This window comes from Drosophila novamexicana, unplaced genomic scaffold (assembly GCF_003285875.2).
Source record: "Drosophila novamexicana strain 15010-1031.04,08,12 unplaced genomic scaffold, DnovRS2.1 tig00000462-arrow-pilon, whole genome shotgun sequence".
NCBI lineage: Eukaryota > Metazoa > Arthropoda > Insecta > Diptera > Drosophilidae > Drosophila > Drosophila novamexicana.
The window spans coordinates 1,696,457-1,715,111 of record NW_020824806.1 but is presented as its reverse complement, the minus strand read 5'-3'; the positions used below and the strand labels follow the sequence as shown (position 1 = coordinate 1,715,111).

General features: G+C 44.1%; 8 protein-coding genes across 8 annotated transcripts in view; 3 read left to right on the top strand and 5 right to left on the bottom strand.

Moving 5' to 3' along the window:
- Positions 1-1,395, bottom strand: part of LOC115760557 — a 43,511-nt gene extending 42,116 nt beyond the window's left edge. The window contains exon 1 of the mRNA XM_030701962.1: positions 1,326-1,395. Coding sequence (XP_030557822.1) covers positions 1,326-1,340 — 15 coding nt within the window. The 5' untranslated portion in view covers positions 1,341-1,395. The remainder of the gene's footprint in view (positions 1-1,325) is intronic.
- A 15-nt stretch (positions 1,396-1,410) lies between these two features.
- On the bottom strand, positions 1,411-2,332 carry LOC115760560. Its single transcript, XM_030701965.1, has one exon. It carries the CDS (start codon positions 2,234-2,236, stop codon positions 1,586-1,588), a length of 651 nt encoding a protein of 216 aa, XP_030557825.1. The 5' UTR covers positions 2,237-2,332; the 3' UTR covers positions 1,411-1,585.
- LOC115760556 (phosphatidylinositol 3-kinase catalytic subunit type 3) lies at positions 2,298-5,641 on the bottom strand. Its single transcript, XM_030701961.1, has 7 exons — positions 5,515-5,641; positions 4,829-5,450; positions 4,671-4,766; positions 4,524-4,609; positions 3,594-4,468; positions 3,261-3,534; positions 2,298-3,205 (listed from the first exon to the last, which is right to left on the bottom strand). The coding sequence occupies exons 1-7, from the start codon at positions 5,583-5,585 to the stop codon at positions 2,398-2,400; spliced, it is 2,832 nt and encodes a 943-aa protein (XP_030557821.1). The 5' UTR covers positions 5,586-5,641; the 3' UTR covers positions 2,298-2,397.
- A 92-nt stretch (positions 5,642-5,733) lies between these two features.
- Positions 5,734-6,807, top strand: LOC115760558 (exosome complex component RRP4). The gene is made up of 2 exons (XM_030701964.1): positions 5,734-6,261; positions 6,321-6,807. Exons 1-2 carry the CDS (start codon positions 5,815-5,817, stop codon positions 6,774-6,776), a joined length of 903 nt encoding a protein of 300 aa, XP_030557824.1. The 5' UTR covers positions 5,734-5,814; the 3' UTR covers positions 6,777-6,807.
- Positions 6,808-7,613: 806 nt separating this feature from the next.
- Positions 7,614-12,756, top strand: LOC115760885 (zinc finger protein 93). The gene is made up of 3 exons (XM_030702447.1): positions 7,614-7,897; positions 10,336-11,454; positions 11,519-12,756. Exons 1-3 carry the CDS (start codon positions 7,733-7,735, stop codon positions 12,425-12,427), a joined length of 2,193 nt encoding a protein of 730 aa, XP_030558307.1. The 5' UTR covers positions 7,614-7,732; the 3' UTR covers positions 12,428-12,756.
- Positions 8,283-10,171, bottom strand: LOC115760886 (caspase-1). Its single transcript, XM_030702449.1, has 3 exons — positions 9,695-10,171; positions 8,825-9,381; positions 8,283-8,767 (listed from the first exon to the last, which is right to left on the bottom strand). The coding sequence occupies exons 1-3, from the start codon at positions 9,820-9,822 to the stop codon at positions 8,511-8,513; spliced, it is 942 nt and encodes a 313-aa protein (XP_030558309.1). The 5' UTR covers positions 9,823-10,171; the 3' UTR covers positions 8,283-8,510.
- A 310-nt stretch (positions 12,757-13,066) lies between the features above and the next one.
- LOC115760644 (cytochrome c oxidase subunit 6A, mitochondrial) lies at positions 13,067-13,761 on the bottom strand. The gene is made up of 2 exons (XM_030702106.1): positions 13,600-13,761; positions 13,067-13,478 (listed from the first exon to the last, which is right to left on the bottom strand). Exons 1-2 carry the CDS (start codon positions 13,694-13,696, stop codon positions 13,246-13,248), a joined length of 330 nt encoding a protein of 109 aa, XP_030557966.1. The 5' UTR covers positions 13,697-13,761; the 3' UTR covers positions 13,067-13,245.
- Positions 13,762-15,822: 2,061 nt separating this feature from the next.
- LOC115761048 (membrane-bound alkaline phosphatase) lies at positions 15,823-18,037 on the top strand. The gene is made up of 4 exons (XM_030702663.1): positions 15,823-15,915; positions 15,974-16,320; positions 16,444-17,458; positions 17,524-18,037. The coding sequence occupies exons 1-4, from the start codon at positions 15,843-15,845 to the stop codon at positions 17,703-17,705; spliced, it is 1,617 nt and encodes a 538-aa protein (XP_030558523.1). The 5' UTR covers positions 15,823-15,842; the 3' UTR covers positions 17,706-18,037.
- Positions 18,038-18,655: the final 618 nt, after the last annotated feature.

Genomic DNA, 18,655 nt, shown 5'->3' with positions numbered 1-18,655 from the left:
GAATGGGCATGCAAGAAGCAGCAGAGAACAACGTCAGCGTAAACTGATTACCCCCCCTCGATCTATGGAGCTGCATAAGCGGCACGTACACAGCGTTCGCTTTGGATTGGTTGTTTTTTTTTTTGTTGTCTATGGGAACCTTCGGCAAGGGAGTTTGGTTTACGACGTCATATTTTGAATCGAGTCTTTTCGCGGACAATAACTGCAAAACTAAAGGTTGATACATACCCAGGCCAGTGTAAGTTGTGCAATGTGGTAAATAAGAAATCATAGCTAGGCTTTAAATTACAATTGCACAAAAATAAGTTGATGGCTTCTAGTTGATTAAAAAGCTGACTGCACCATGTGTTATCGAAGCTTGAGGGTGATCGATAACTTTGATTGGGTGTCACTTTTTATGTCAAGTGGCAACTCCCACGATCGAACATCGCTGACGTCACAAGAGGATATATGAACATTTAAAATTATAATTGGCACCTTCTATCAACTCTCTCATCTGCCTCTGAGCATATGTTGTATTTATCAATATGTACTAGGCATAGGTCTGCCCTGCACTTACTTTAAGCTGCACGTTACGATAATTTGTTATCCAACAAACAAGCATATATACATTAAAACATATGCCCATCATACACATTCAGACGCAATGCTCACGCATACCTTAACAGTATGCCAAAAAAAATAAAGAAACAACAAAAAACAGTACAAACATGCATACCTACATACACGACTATACATTTTAGCATGAAAATGAACACGTGCTGCTCCAATAAGGAGTGCTAGAGCGAGAGGTTGCCTGCAGGCACAGCCGGCTGGCAGCACATGCAGAGCGGGGAGGGCAAGCGTGCGCTATGCTTGCATTCCAAGCACAACAATAACAAAAGGCAACGTGAGAGTCGTCTGCTTTGCGGCTGACTCATGGCTCGCAATGCAATTGTGTTTGCCGCTCTTTGAGGCTAAGAGAGAGAGAGAGAGACTGGGATATGTAGAGAAAGTGACCAATAAGAGCGGGCAGACCAAGTTTGCTAGCTGCGCACTATTTGGACGCCAGCTAAGTTGTGGGGGCGGGATGCGAGTTTGCGGTGTCTGCAGCTGCAGAACAGAGCGGTTTGGCCTGAAACTTTAGTAGCCCCGGCTAACTTTTAGCAACAACTTTTGATATGAGTACCTGCCACTAACTAAGCACAATTCTATACACGCACATTTGGCAAAAAGTTGGCGCACGAAAACACCACGCATAGAAACTGAACTATGAAAATCAGAAAACTTTGCAGACAGAAATTTCTAGGAAACCGCACTCGAATAAAACAAACGACTACACTTACCGCACCGCTTGCCATTTAGTCCTAGCACACAGTTGTAGTAGTAGTTGTAATAAAAGTTTTGCAAATCACGACACACTGTAATTTTATCCAAAACCCTAAATATTTTCCGCACACCAAAAACACTAAACTAAATAGATTACAATAACAGCGCGAAGCCGAAGGTTTCAAAACAGCTGTAAATTTGGGCGCGCAATAAGACAGGGCTGTTATGGCAAACAGCTGATCTGAATATTTATCGATGGCGCAAATATCGAAAGGTTTCAAATGCTGGGCTTGCTACGATGAACATGTTCCAAATATGATGGCTTGCTGCGAATAACATTTTCAAAATATGTTGGCTTCCTTTCTGCGACTTTGGTCAGAACGCTGGCGGTGAGCAGTTGATACCAACGAAAACGGCTAACGTAACGCTCAACGTCCTTGCTTATAAAGTATAATTTAAGTCGACGTTTGCTACGCGGCACATCCTTACCACTTCCAGGAAAAAGGAGAATATCCAGGGCAAAGGTGCAATGCAGATAATAAATGGCAACAGCATACAAGCTAATAATGGCATTTCTATTGCAGCAGAGTATGTAGCCGTCCTCTTCCTCCTCGAGATCTTTGAGAAACGGCAACATCTTGTTATGCTGCACCAGATACAAGTGCGCATAAACGTTAGCTAGATACAACGTGCCCAAGGTTCCGCTGGTTAGGGCCTCAAACCACATGGTAAGCTGGTCGGCGAAAAAAGTTCCGACCAAGCTGAGAATGCCAATGATGCTGCCGCTTCCGAATGTGGCGCACGGTAAAAAGATATGAGGAATTCCGTCTTTAAGACCGTTTAAATGCACATAGCCAGAAATGGAGCTTATCAAGAACTCAAAAATCTTGAAAAGCACCCACACGGGTTTCTTGGAGCGCTTATGCATTGTGCATACCAATAACAAAGAGGCTGCTTAATATATATACACACGACACAATAATATATTTATATATATATATAATACACCAGAATGTAGGTATGTGCTATACCTACTACGTTTGGATTAAAATACACTTACCTAAAAAGTTATATTACATTTACTGGCATTTACTTGCGCCAGTATTGCGTGATACGATGTATCTGCTCGACCAGCGCCGGCATCACAGCTGTTATGGATATGTCCAGCAGGCTCTGCAAATGCTGAACCGCCTCCTCGTCGGATAGGCCCAATTGTAGATTCTCCTCAACTTTCTTGACCGCCTTGTCTGGCTCCAGAGCGATATCGGGCACTGTGGCATCCACCATTAGCGAGAACAGATTCAGCATGACATTGGCATGCCGACGTAAATGTAAATACGCCGTATAGCACTGTTTGCGGAATTCGTGATAGTGGTCCGAGCTGACACCGCCCATCGCCTCGACCATTTCCTTGCTCAGCTTCATGGGCGGGGGCATAGGCTTCGGATCGCGTCCTAGTATGTAACCGAAATCGATATGAAACAGCTTGCCGGTGCTCGTCAACAGCAGATTGTCCAAATGCCGATCACCCACACCTAGCAAATATGTGATCACACAGTAGCCCGCACAACTCTTGATGTATGTGTCCATCACTTCGGCGGATATGCCGTAGGGGCCGCTCTCGCAGGGATTGTGCCGCTTGAAAAAGTTAAGTATGTTGCCCTCCCGGGCCAGCACCTCCGCCACGGTGCAAGAGTCGATATATTGAAGGAACCCGTGCTTGGAACTTGTCGCTAGCACCTTATACGGTGTCAGTTTGAGATCAAGATTCTCCCGTCGCAGCAGTTTGTCCATTAGCGTAATCATTTGGAGTATTAGCTGATCCTGTCGCAGGTCATCGCCATGCTTGAAAATGGCCACATACTCGTGCTTTGCAATGGATGTGACAAAGGTAAGCCTGTAACCGGATAAAGATTATTTTTAGTTGGCAATCTATGCAGCAATCTACTTACTTGGCTGGCATGAGGGCGCTCTTGAAAAGCGACGTGCGCTGTGGTATTATTTTAGTTATATAGATCTCCGGATCCAGGGGGAATGGTATGGGCTCAAAGTTGGTAAAGTTCACCTTGAACATGGTCTGCTCGGCCAGCAGCTTTTGGAACTTTTCCGTTTTCTTGTTGCGATTGCCCGGCTCCTTGGCCACCAGCTTAACCAACTTGACCAGCTCGTCAATGAAGCACTGCTGCTTGCGCAGATTATAGGAAATGCCGCGCAAATGAAAGTCACCTGCGGGTGTAAGAAATGGTTATAAGAAAGCGGGATTGTTGAACATAAAATCTACGCACCGTCATAGAGCTCCTTGAGGAATATATTGAGGACCATGGCGTACATGTCGTGCGTCCGCTGATCCTGTTTATGCACCGACGCCACATCCTCCACCTCGATGGACAAATACCAGTACAAATAGTTGGCCAGCGTGGCGTTCTTACAAGCGCGCTGTATTAGGAACTGGCACAGATTGGGCACACCAGTCTGGCCCAGAAGCGGTGTATGCGAGTTGGACTGGGTGGCCAGCGAGCCGGCGCTTGTATCGGCAGCATCAGCGCGCTCCATCCTCAGTGCTGGAGTGCTGGCCCTGATTGCCGGCGCACTCACACTGCTCGCCATGGTAGAATTCTCAACCTTACCGGCGGCCAGTGCAGCACGCTGATTGGCAGGTATGACCGAGGCATGCAGGGCGCTGCTCGCAGTGCTCAAATCGGAAATGCTGCTCTGGTCTAGCAGAGAGTCATTCTCGTCCAGCAGCGAGCGCACCACGTCGCGCTCTGGCTCGGGTATGTTGAACTTGTGCAGCTGTATGATGATGCGGATATCCTCATATTTGAGCGCCTGCACCAGTTGCAGCAGATACAGCAGGAGATCTTCGTCAGGTGCCTGTGCCAGACGACTTATGGCATATTTGCGCACCTCCGGGTGTCTGAATGTTGGACTGAGCAGTTCCAGTGCATCCTCCACATCCATGGGCGCCCAATTGGCGAGCATCCAAAGCGCTTGGTTGACCTCATCGTTCAGTTTCCAATTGATGCATTTCAGAAACTTTGTGAGCGCCTTTTTATGCGATGACAAGTAGAAACGGAACTTCCAAACCAAGTCCTGCTCCTCGTTGCTCAGCACATAAGTGGGCGGATAGCACACTATTTTGTGCAATTGATCCCGAATGCTGAAAGTATATACCATTAGTTTTAGCTTCCATCTAGATTTAACTAAATACGTACATTGTTGTCGGTTTGGCTTCCCGATCTGAAATGCCAGAGCGCTCCGAACGTGCCAAACGATGATGTTTGCGCTCCACCAGATTCTCCTGCACAAAGAAAAATCAAATTAATAAAGGCATATAGTAGTTGCTTCAGATAATTGCTCACCATTTGAATTTCCGAGTCCGGGACCAGAACCAGCTTGGGTTTGGCCGGCAATTTATACTTGTTGTCCACTTCTGGCTCAAAATAGACAACTGAATACTGTGAAATAGTTGAAGGCGTGAGCATAACTAAATCGTAAAAAATGTTCTCAGTCCACTTACGTTGTACATGTCGTCCACGATGATGGTGGGGAACTCAATCATGAGAAACATATAGTCGGACATGCGTTTCTCGCGCTCGTTAATCACCTCGATTTCACGGAATGTCAAACGATCCAGCCAGTCGACCTTTTGCACCTGACCGTTGCGATGCTTTTTGGCCAGTTTGCCAAGTCGCTGCATCTGCGATTTGGAGGATTCCTTGCCCTTGCCAGGGGTTTTGCTCGGAAAGTTGCCATCGCCCTCTACGCCTAGCCAGACACGCAAGTCGTACATGCCCTGGCGGAACATGCCGTTCTTGCCAAACATGGAGATTGCCGTGCCGCCAATAACCGTTGTTTGGCCAGCTCCTGAGCAGTCGAGTATGGTCAGCACCAGCATGGCGCTGCGTGGTAAGTCGGAGAATAACAAAGGCAACGTCACCCATTCGTTCCAGCTCCAGCGTTTGCCGAAGGCCTTATACGAATTGTGCACGGGCAAGCAATAGGGGCGTCCATCGTTGTAAACTTGCAGCCGAACTTGGAACGAGGGGTACTCCTCGGAATAGAGGCCCGAGAAGCGGAGTATGGGATCATCGAGCAGTTTCTCATAATCTGGCTGGCGTTTCTTGCCCTCAAGGGTGCCGCTGCGGAGAAACCAAAACAAAAAATTAGTAGGCGTCCTAGCAGTTGCATTACACTAGTACTTACACCTTGATTTGGACACGTTCGTGCAGCGAGGAACTGTGTATATAGCGAAAATGATCATCGGGCTGGTCCATAGTGTATATTTTTTATACACAAGCAGCTGCTTGCTGACGAACTTATCGTCAATCAGCTGCGCAAATTGCATTTGTTATCGCTATCGACCTATCGATAACTGTATGTTAAGTTTCTTAAAATGTTAAGTTTACAGACAATCAAAGCCGTTCGAAACACGCATTGTGAACTGAAGAAGAAGAGGCGCGAGCGCATTGGAACAGAAGAGGAAGACTTTGCGCTCTGGAAAGGATGTCAACAAACGCAATGATAGACCTGGCGCTGGATCGCGTTGACTGGAATGCGCTGGCCGAAAACCAAGAGCAATTACCCCGCATTTATACGCCCGGCGAGGTCCTAATGCCGGAAGCGGGCTTCATGCGCGGCCACGGCACCTTCGTCGAAGATGAGAACATCAAAGCATCTGTGGCGGGCGTGATTGAGAAGGTGAACAAATTGATATCGGTGCGACCGCTCAAGAGTCGTTACGTGGGTGAGATCGGCGATGTAGTGGTGGCCCGTGTCCTTGAAGTGGGACAAAAACGTTGGCGTGTCGACACAAACTCGCGCCTGGATTCGGTGCTGCTGCTCTCCTCAGTTAATCTGCCAGGCGGTGAGCTAAGGCGACGCTCTGCGGAGGATGAACAGATGATGAGACGCTATCTGGACGAGGGAGATTTGATATCCGCCGAAGTCCAGGTTAAATCATGACTAAATCAAAGTACTGTGGCTTGAAACTAACTGTACTGTCCTTGCAGAATGTCTTTGAGGAGAGCACATTGTCGCTATACACCCGCAGCTTAAAATATGGCAAACTATCCCAGGGTATACTGGTCAAAGTTTTTCCTGCGCTGGTCAAGAGACGAAAGATGCACTTCCACAATCTGCCATGCGGTGCCTCAGTTATACTGGGCAACAACGGCTACATCTGGATATCGCCCACAAAGTCCGAGGAGCAGGAGGGCGGCGAGGGTGGCTTCGCCCAGAATCTGAACGAAGTTGTGCCGCGCAACGATCGCGAGGTCATCGCACGCCTGCGCAACTGCATTCTGGCGCTGGCCAAATGCAAGCTAATGTTGTATGATACGAGCATTCAATATGCCTACGAAGAGTCGCTTAAATATGAGCCGCGCGAGCTCCTGCAGCAGCATGTTATCTTTGATATTGGCGAGCAAACGCAAGCCCGTCTCCGAGATGTTGATCTAATGGACTGATGCACATGCCAAAATAAAACATATTCTCTAATTCGGTTTGTTCATTCAATATTAGTTAACAAATTTAAAATAAGTTGCGTGCGCCGTCTCCCAATTGGAGATCCAAGTCAATCAATCAATATTAAATATCCGATCCATTCAGAAATACCTTAATTTGCTTTCTGAGCACAAAATGGCGATAGGCAGTGTTGGTTGTTATTAGGATACAAAAAAACACTAAATCAACACTGGTGACAACACTAAAGTGCAATCTAGAACTAATCCAAGGCAAATTTTAAAGATTATATAGAAGACCTAGAAGGTTTCATGCTTCTTAATTAGTTTTAAAGGTCTGCAGGTAACTCCATTGCTATGCTACTACCTGAGTTAACGTCTGTCTACCTGCTCTAATGTATTTTATTCAATGTGTTTACTTTGTGCGTATATGCATACAAAAACAATGAGCGTGAATTGCCCAGGCAAGAAAAACTATTAACTGATTCACACATACATATATAGATTAACATGTATAGAGCAGTCTCTTACAAACAAGCTAATCTAGCATGGTATTGCAGCAATATGAGTATCCATTTTCTTTGATGCACATGCAGAAATTTTTTTTTTTTTTTGTTTGATTTGGTGAAGACAGTTGCGAGAACTGTCTATGGGGTCATGCAGAAATGAAAATCACAAAATCATTATCTTTTTGCTTGTATATTAAAATGAGAGCGTCATATTTAGTGCATTCGTTGTGCAACTAGGTAGCAACGTTTTGACAGATGAGTGGCAACACCAACAAAATGGCCTCGGTTATCTGAAGTGTGGCAGCTCTATACGGGGTTCGTGTATTGAAGCAAGGCATTGTGTTTGTGTCTTTCTTTTTTTTTTTTTGATTGTTTACAACAAAATAATTAAAACTTATTACCTAGGACGCGTTTTAATTGACTCGTTGAGTAAAAAGTAATACGATTTTAAAGATGGCTGACATAAGCATTGTGCGCGAGGCCGAATTACGCAAAAAGGAAATCTGCCGCTTCTGTCTGGTGCAACATAGCAAACTTGCCTCAATTTACGTAGAAAACACACGCATAAAGTCAACCGCGTCGCTGCCGCTGCAAATAATGGCCATAACATCCATAGAGGTAAGTCGAGATTTGGTTCTAGGTTACACTAAGTCATCTATTAGCGTCAAGATGCACAAGCACGAACTTGGCTAAGATATTTGTCATCGCTGGTTGGTTTCTAAATAGCTGCGTTGGCGTCTTCGCTAACTGATTTGGCGCGCTTATTTACACAGTAACTACTACCAACGGCCGGCCTTATTATTTTCGCAGCTTACATATTAGCTGCACAATGCAAAGAGTGGTATAAACTAATTGCAAATGTGTTATAATAATAATTTATCAATATGGCGACAACTGTACAAAAACGCACATACACAAGCGCAAAGTGGCACAATGCTGCCAGATCGCTGGCAATTGGGCGCTCGCATTTGAAATTATTTTTTCTTCAGCGGGGATTTCATATTTATTTATATATGTGTTTATCAAATATATAATGCTGTGGCTCTTATCTAATCCATATGTTTGTCGATTTCTTAATCTACTAAAGTTTTGGTGATTAATAATGGAAGAGTATTTTGGGATTTGTTTGTGCCCAATAATTGCGTTGTCGATAGTAAACTTAAAGTCAAATGGAATCCAGAATGAGGCTAGCATGAATAATATTATATTAAACAAGATAGCTGATAACTAGCTAGCCTGCCTGGCTAGTAGGGTGTTTGTCCGTAAAGCGCAGAATGCGAGTTAGCATTGACGTCACACACGGTATTTGCTTCTGACGATCCATGATCGGAGTAGATGGCACGTTCGACTCGAAATCCACAGCCACACGTTGGCTAACAAAAGTGAGCAATTTCAGCATACTGTAGACTTTGCCGTTTTCGTTTAGCTCTTGGATGAGCGCCTGTATGAACCATGAGCCCTTTTCAGTGTTGCGCCAGGAATAGTATCCTGCACAAAAGATTGCGTTAGTGTAAAACATATAAAAATAAACAAAATCTAATCCACCTGGAATCGTTGAATATGAGAATAGAAAATCGGCATGAATGGGTATTTTGTAGCTCGTTGACGAATCGCCATCCGTCTCAGTTACGTTCTTTTCCAGCGTTACGCCCGAGTCCAATCTGTCGCCCTGACAGGCCTGTATGAAAAACAATTTCGGTTTACCTGCCAACGTGGGGCAATTGTTGGCTGTCAAATAATGCCATATGTTGTCCAGCTTGTACTGCACATCATTCGCATAGAGGTAGCCATGTTCGCCATGCGACAATATGGCAATGGCTATGCAATCGTTGTCGCTGTGATCCTGCGCGGCGGCCTTCCTGATATGCTCGAGTATGTCGCCCAGCTTGCAATCCTTGTGCACAGTCACATCGAAATCCAGACGCTTTAGAGCCTTGCGCAGTTCCTCGCAGTCCACATTTGTGCCGGCGCGTGCCTTCAGCGAGGGTATGTTAAAGAATTCGTGATTGAAAATCAATGCCAGTCCGCGATGCTTGTGATTCATATTATACTCTGTGGCATAGCGATCGGTGGGCATACGGGCTACATACTTGTTAACGGGTCTAATATCAGCAAAAGATAACAACAAAAGTGCAATTAACAATTGGTCCTATATACGATTGTTCGATTTCGTTTATCGCAAAATCACCCGCAAATGGTATGACTAAAACTTTTAATCATATACATATACATATGCATATGCATGTACATGTACATATACATGTACATATATATATGTAAATGTATATGCAAATTTCAAGTGTCAAACTCCTGTTATCTTTGAGATCCGAGCATTTAAACAAGACAGCACATAAAACTAGTATACCCTTGTTTTATCCATATTCAATTGTTAAAGGGAACAAAAAGTGCACTTACGGCGCGACTGCGTTGGATGCACTGCCACCTCTTGCACCCGCTTCTCCTTGCGCATCGGTGATATCTGCATCGTTGTTTATTTTGCCGCTGTGAGAACCAAAGCTTCTTATTTTGCATTCGTCCGTCATTTTACTTGTTTGCGCTCTCTCTCTCTCTCTTTCTCCTTGCACTCGCTCTTGTTTGCGTTTCTCCTTGTTGCCTGCCTTTTGTTCGTTTTGCTGCCCTCGGCTGCAATTGTTGCGCCCTTTCCACAGGTCTCAGCACTTTGATTGTGTTTTGTGCGTTGGTTTTTTACTAAACTGATTTCAGTACTGTGAACAACTGTTTTGCTTGATTTTTGCTAATGTGATTAGCCACGTAAGCAATATTAACAGATTACATTTGTTTCAAAATAGTAAAAATATCCTTTTATGGTTAACCGTGTTTTAATCAATTAACGAGAGCGGAGTAAAGCGTGCTTCGCACGGTCACGAAAACAAACTGCGAGATTGCATTTGTAGTTGTGCACCGCTTGCCGCCAAATGAATGCACACAGCGTTGCCACTCTTGTCGCTGCGTTGCCAGAGCGCATGCACAGTGTTGCCATATAAATTTGTCAGACCATTCACAACTAAACGTATTTATTTTGTTACTTTAAACAGGTCCAGAGCAATGATGGAATGCCCAGCTTTATCTGCCTGGACTGTCGTCTGCTCTTCGAGCACTGTTACCGTTTTAAACAGATGTGTAAAAATGCGGAGACTCTACTCCGCCAATATCCGCTTACTGGCAAATGGCCAGAGCCGCTGGAGAAGCCGCGTGCCCCGCTGGTGGCTAATCAAACGGTTGCAGTCAAGAAGGAACATGCCGAAGCGCAGCCCAAAAAACTGCTCAATTCCATGGCCAAGTCCAATAATGTGCAAATTGAAAGCGTACAGGTATTGGAAACTAGTTCGCTGACCAAAAAGCTACTCAATACGGGTGCAGTGAGCTCTGCTGAGCCGCCGATTCCGCCAAGGGGATCTCCCGCAAAACGCCAACCCTCAAAGTCATATCAGATGAAAGTGGAGAACAACCAGGAACTATCCATGGACGATGTGCAAAATTTGTTAGCCGATATGGCTGAAGAACTGGATGATCTGGACAACATAACGCCAGCACCTGTAACGACGCCTTCGGCTGGCAAACCAAAAGTACTTAACAAATCGTCGATGCGACTGCTTAACAAAGGTGCCAGCACCACCGTGGAACCACGCCTAGCCACGCCTCAGATAAAGCACTACGAGGACGGAAATGTGGCGCTGGTTACGGAAATACTTGATCCCGATGCAGTTGATGCGTCCGCGGATCCAATTAAAAATGCTGCGCCCGTGGCGACTAACGTCTTTCCGTGTCCACATTGCGATCGCTCATTTCCACTGATGCAGCTGCTCGACATACATGTTGTGAACCACACACGTACGCGTAGCTTTCAGTGCCCGGAGTGCGACAAGAGCTTTTTCTCCAAGTACGATCTGCAGAAGCACAACTTTATACACACGGGCGAGCGTCCCTACAAGTGCAGCGTCTGCGAGAAGGCTTTCACGCGTCGCGCCCTGCTGCATCGCCACGAGCGAACTCACACGGATGTGCCCAAGTTTATTTGCCTTTACTGCGAGAAGCCGTTTATTTCGCGCAAGGAGATGGAAAAGCATGCCGAACGCCATACCAAAAAGCGGCCTTTCCAGTGCGGCGTATGCCAGAAAGCGTTTGCCTTCAAGCAGGGTCTGGAACGCCACGAGGTGAGTCGTTATCGATCGACTGAGACTGAGCTGAGATGTAACTTTCTGTTTGTTCTTTGCACAGGTCATACATAGCACAAATCTACCATTCTCTTGCCAGTACTGCAGCCGGAGCTTTGTGACCGCAGGCAAGTTGGCCCGTCACCTGGTTGCGCACGCCGGCAAGCGCGTCTATCCCTGCAAGTACTGCTCCAAGTCGTATCTGCTGTCACATCATTTATCGCGGCATTTGCGCATGCACAAGCAGGCGCCGGCGACCTCGTTCACGTGCAGCATTTGCAAGGATACGCACCAAACTTATGACAGTCTGGTGGATCACTCGGCCATTCATGCGGGCATATCGCTAGTCTGTCCACTGTGTCAGGCGAGCATCGCTGACTTGGGCAGCCTGGAGCCGCACATGGAGGCGCACAAGAAGAGCGAACGACACGCGTGCGAGTTTTGTGATTTTATTTTCCTCAGCTCGAGCCAATTGCAGAAACACATCGAAGACGACCATGTGGTGGACATGGTGCCCTATCAGAATGAAAGCGAATATGAGCAGGGAGTCAGCAAAGAGGAGGATGTCGCCGAGGAGTCCGAATTAATGGAGGAATTGCTAGGCGAGGAGTCAGAGTCGCCATCAAATAAATCTGCATCGCCAACGCAAGCAAAAGTACGCAAACTCAATCCGGTTCCTAAATCGGAGGAAAGCGACAAAATCAAACAAGAGTCGAAACCCAAGGTAATTAAAGAGGAGCCAGTTTCACCCGAAAATTTAAAAAGAGCCCGAACATCAAAGTCACCCGCCGCTGCGTCCGTCTCACCGGAAAGCAAACGCCAGACGCGCAGGCAAGATACCAAAGAAAAAACTGAGAAGCCAAGCGATTCTGGTAAAAGATTGACAAAGAAGGTTATTCCAGACCAAGCCAAACCGAGCAGCAAGCCAAGGAACGCTAAGGCCGCCAATTCTAAGCATCAGAGCACCAAGTAGATTTGAAACTAAGATGACATCTCGGAGCCTTAGTACCGTTGGACACCTGGACAAGCTGCTTTTATGATAGTTAACAGAATTTGTAAATTGTTCATTTTGCAAATGTCGAAATGTTTCTGTTTATGATACATTTAAGAATTGACAAAATCAACACCACACAAGTATATGAATTTACGCCGAATTAATATATTCATAACTAAGTTGGTGTTTTGAAGCGTTTGTTTAAACAATTAACCCTTTATTTCAATTGGGCATGTTTATAAAACAGCTTGTAAAGTCGTGCTCCGCCTGTATATCATTGGTTTAATAAATGTGCCGGTATTATAAAAATGTATTAAAAACTTAATTCTTATTAAATTTAAAAGTGTGTAAAGTACTTACCTGCCTGTTCAATCTTGGCTGCGGGGAGATCAATACGCATTCTAGACTGCCTCGGTTCTGGGATGTTCATCTGCCTGGCCGAAGGTCTGACGACATTAGAGCTTCCATAAGAGCATTTAAGTTTTGCATGAAAACATTGTCAGGTATTAAAATAAGCGGCACACCCTCCATACATCTCCAAGGGTATGTGGTATTCGACAATGATTAGTTGTTTTTTTGTTGTGCAGCTATCAGAATCGAATCGATGATTCCTAACCATTGATTAGCTGCAGTTTGTCACTCTTTATTTGTAGTCAAGTTTGTCGAATGTGTTTGGGTTTGTGTGTATTTCCACATTAATTACAGCTTACAATATGCTAAATACATTGAGTGTGATTAAGGCAGTGAAGGCGAGTTGCCAACAACTGCAACACCTTTACAAAGAGTGGGGTAGACGCTTAGTGCTCATAGCCATCGGGCAGGGCATTAACGTGGGGGTTGTGGAACAGGCTCTTGTTGCCCTCGCCCCAGGGGAAGCGCTTCTCACGGCGGCGCAGGTAATCGTACTTCACGAATTCCTGACGAGGATGGTCGTGCTCCTCCTGGTGCTTCAGGTAAGCGTTTAGCATGCACAGACCGACAGCTGGCATGGCCACGAAGAAGGACAGACGCTTCCAGACCTTGTAACCACCTGAAAAAGTCTTCTTATTAAAGCTAACGTCTTCAGAGATTTTAAAGTTTTGGCACAAACACATCAAATTATATAACCTTAACCTAACTATGAGGATATTGTCGATTATGGTGATAGTTACCCGAATGTTCTCCAGCCACGGCGGCAGTGCCGGACATATTCCTGGCGGCAATACCGCTTATTTGGCGACGAATTGCGTTATTTAAAACGTACGACATATTTACGTTTTAGATTTTGCCCCTTATATGTTTCTTAAATGAAAATTGCTCTTCTTCTTCACTTTGACATCGAGCTCTGTTAGTTTTTCTGTTAAGTTAACATTTTCAAATATGCTATTAACAGTGAGTATCAATTGTTTCAGTAAAACTATCGTAAGTCGTTGCCTGCATTTCAAATAATTGATAGCAATAAGTTTTTTGTATACAATTTACACAAAACTATTGAATATAAAGCTAAAGCTTAGGCTGAATTTCAAATGAAAAGTGGCGAGTTTCTTAACACAGATCGGTAGCAGAAACTTAACAGATGCATATGTTTTTAAATTCATCGATTAAAATATTCAAAAACGTCATCTGAATTATCGATGTCATTACATTTACTCATGAGCCAGGGATGTTTTGCAATGTTATGAAAGGTAACGGTGTTTTCTATGTTGTAAATATTAATACATACAATCAAAAGATTGAAGATAATTTTGTAATCTTTAATGCTTACATTTTCTGAGGCAATCTGCCTCAGAGCAGTATCGATTTGTGTTACCACCGCATCCTCGATAGTTTAGCATATAACAAGATTTACTGAGGTGATCGTAAAACCACATTCTGTCCATGGCCCACAGAGTGCAGCGGGAATATTTACCGTAACCAACATTTTTGCCGCCAGAGCTGTCTCTGGAAAACTGCAAGTTGTCAATTCGTTAAATGTTTACAGTTTTTAAATTGTCACAATTAACCATTCATTGTTTACCTGGACGACCACGACAGAAGCTCATAGTTTGAGTGTATGCCTGGAGTACGCAAAGCGCCAAGCAAAGGTAAACTGAACAAGATTTCATTTTACTGTGCAAAAAATATGACGAATGGGCATATATATTAACTAAAAAGAACTGTCAAGTATGTTAAATAACAGCCTTAACACAATGGGATATTGTTGCAACATTTAGGGAAATTGTATGGAACAGCAGCCTTTGTAGCCTTTGTATTTAATTTTATTTATTTAGCACCAATAAAAGGTTTACTGGTAAGAACATAGACACTTTTTTTAACATCCTAAAAGCAGGCTATTGTTTAAAAATATGGTGACTGACTATTTGCAGATTGTCTGGCAGCATGAACATAAAACAAAAGATAACAAGATAAATTTATTTGAAAATCAGGGGCGCGACAGACTTTGGTTAATAATTCGTTTATGACTTTATATACTTATGGGATTTCATATATAGTACGTATTAAACATGAGATGCTTGATCTGGAGAGATAATAGCACGTGCCCTGGGTAGGAGATAATAACACGTGCCGCGTCTGAATTGCTTTAGTACTTATTTATTTATCTTTTTGTAAAAGGGCGACATATTTTAAGTATGAAAAATAGTAGTTGAAGAATAAAATGAGAGAAACAGAGATACAAAAAGAGAGGGAAGGAGAGATAGAGAGAGAGAGAGAGAGAGAGAGAGAGAGAGAGAGAGAAAGAGAGAGAGAGACAGAGATAGAGCGCAAGAGCTCTTGTAATGAAACACAATCAAAACATAAATACCTTTTGGCTTACTTGAATTTATGAGAATCGAAGAGTAGGGCATTAAAATATGTTTCCTTAATTTGTGACCCAGTAATAGATAAAATTGGTCTGCTTTTTCTATAAATGAACATACACACATACATATGTATAAATGGATACATAGATACACACTTTGTCATAGATGAACTCTTTGTTTCGAGCTAGTTAGGGATAATAAAAATTCTCTCACGTGCAGGAAACAAGCACAAAAGATAAAAACCTTTGCCCTGACAAAGCTAGATAATATCTGCCTTAGATAATAATTATTTTCCCTTATCTAAGCGTACTTTTCTCCATACTAGTTTGCTCCCTCTCATCCCACTACGATGAACTATCCACTTGAGGCGAACATGATTCCTTGGTCCAAAATTAAAAATACATTCAGTCATATCATATTCTACAGCCAATAAAATGACAAGTACCAAAAAGCCAGTAGATTTAAATGATAACCGAAATGAGGCTGGTAAAACGGAGTAATTTAGTAATTAAGATTAGACACGCGGGCAGCACGTTCAATATAAGGTATAAATACCTGGGAATATGGCCAGACTAAGCGTCAGTCGGAGAGGAACTCAGAAGGAACTCACAATCATGTCGATTCTCTACGTGGCACTAGTGCTGCTTAGCGCCCTTGTGGCCACAACCTGGTCGGCAGCCTTGGACAGTAAGTACTAAGTGGAAGGAAATCCTCTTCAAGCCAAGGATACATCCACTTCTTGCAGTGAACGAAGTCCACAATCTGGATCAGTTGATTGGCAGATCTTCTGTGGCAAAGGCCAGAGATGTGAATCTAATTGATCCGAATGCCTTGGGCAAGAACAAATATACGCCGCCCGAGGAGAAGGCTGCACAGTTCTGGTACGACTTGGCCAATGAAGAAATAGCCAAGCGCTTGGCCTTGCCACAGGTCGACAAAAGGAAGGCCAAGAATTTGATAATGTTCCTGGGCGATGGCATGTCTTTGACTACATTGGCAGCGGCCAGAATTTTAAAGGGTCAACTCAAGGGCAACACTGGCGAGGAGGATGCACTGAGTTTTGAGAAGTTCCCCTACACTGGCTTGAGCAGGGTAAGCATCCAAGAAGCAGTTCAGTTTAACCATTTGGGAATTGTAAGCACATGTTCTGTAGAAAAGGCAACTGAAGTGTTACAGAGTGTAGTCTTCTAACTAAATATCTCTCCATTCCGACAGACCTACTGCTCCAATGCCCAAGTACCGGATTCTGCCTGCACTGCGACCGCCTATTTGTGTGGCGTCAAGACCAATATTGTTGCCCTTGGTGTCACCGCCAACGTTAACTTCAACAACTGCAGCGGCAGTGAGGATCCCGCCAATCATGTCAGCTCGATTGCCGCCTGGGCACAGGCAGCTGGCAAGGCAAGTGGTATTGTGACCACCACTACATTAACCCATGCTAGTCCTTCCGGTGCCTATGCGCACTCCACAAATCGCTTCTTTGAGTCGGACACGGACATTGTTACATATGGCGAGAATCAGAATGGTCCTTGCACGGACATTGCTACGCAACTAATAACGCAGGAGCCTGGCAAGAATTTTGATGTTATGCTTGGCGGCGGCATGGGCAAATTTCTGCCCCAATCCATTACGGATAAGTTCGGTAACAAGGGCGAGCGCTCTGATGGCGTCAATCTGCTCTCTAAATGGCAATCATTGCATCCGGAAGGAGCACTAGCCTACAATCGCAATCAGCTGCTCAGTGTGGATGCCAAGCGGATACCCAGACTGATAGGTCTTTTCAATTCTGGTGTCATGGACTTTCATAAACTGGCCGATCCGGCACAGAAGCCCACATTGGAGGAGATGACCAAGAAGGCCATTGAGGTGGTCAGCCAAAATGATGAGGGCTACTTCCTGTTCATCGAGGGCGGGCTAGTGGATTACGGCAATCATTATAACTTACCCCAAATGGGACTTGACGAGGTGCACGAGCTATCCAAGGCTGTCGAGACAGCGCTTGGTATGACGAATCCCGATGAAACTTTGATTGTGGTCACTTCCGATCATGCCCATCCACTTTCCATCTCCGGCTATCCGGGTCGCGGCACCAATATTCTGGGACTTAATCAACACGATACCGATATCAATGGCGTCAAATATGCCACCTTGAACTATGCGGTTGGCCCAAATCCGTATTTGGATGAGAATGGAAAGCGCGAGTCTCTGGAAGACAAAATTGATGATCCCTGTAAGTACAGTAGATCAAAATTGGAGATAGATCTGAAACTCTTATTTAATTACTTTTTCCCTCAGCTTTCGTCTTCCCCAGTTATATAACTAGCAATATTGGTGTGCATTCCGGTGATGATGTTGGCATTTTTGCTACTGGGCCACAGAGTCATCTTTTCAGTGGTGTAATGCAACAGAGCACGATTCCCCATCTGATGGCCTATGCCGGTTGCATTGGCGACGGACCCAAGCTATGCGACAACTGAGCGTCGAGCTCTAAAAAGCTACGATAGATAAAAAAAACATTAATTTGAGCTCGTTGCGTAACATGCTCCAACAATAATAAAAGAGATTATCTAAAAAAAGTTGCACCCATTATGTTTTTCAAATTTCACGGCTAACTCCTGCTGTAAATGTTAATGTTGATTGAAATGTAAATGTTAATATCAATGTTAATGGTAAATTGAATCTGAATGTTATGCAACGATTGCATGTTATATATTTAAATTGTTCAAGTTGACAACTTGCTAAATGATTTCTCCACTTCAATTAATTGAAAAGTGCATATTTTACGAATTTTCAGAAATCCATAATAAAATTGACATTACCCGTATTATTTATTGCCATTCAATGCATGTTTGTATGTACCGATATTTATGGGAATTCCTGTTCTCACACAAAATGCAAATATTTGAAAAAATTGACTTCAATTTAAAACGCATCAAACACTCAAACATCAGTATATAACAATTAGTTGTAGCGGTGCGTGCTGAATACCCTATAAAAGGGAGTATGTGGTAGAGTATGGTCATCAATTTAAACTTGGCCAGTTTTAAAGTAGCCAGATCGATTTGTTTATGGCATACGGCAGTTGCAGTTACCAATCAAAACATGGCCTGTTTTAAAGTTGCCAGATTGAGTTGATTTTGTGCAAACCAGGAGCTGTTAAGAATATGCTTGATGCACTTAACTTTTTATAGTATTGATCAAGTTTAATGGGTATGTTTTAGTTAGCTTTGTGCGCAGTTGCATTCATATTTGTTTCAATTGCCGCTTGACGATCAACATCGATTTGGCATCACTTGGACTTGGAGTGCTAACACTTTATGCTTGCGAGTGTTCAGTGAGCGTGCGTGCGTGTGTGTGTGAGTGTGTGTGTGTGTGTGCGCGCGATATATTCTGAATGTCAGGTTCAAGTATTGCCAGTGCGTCAGTC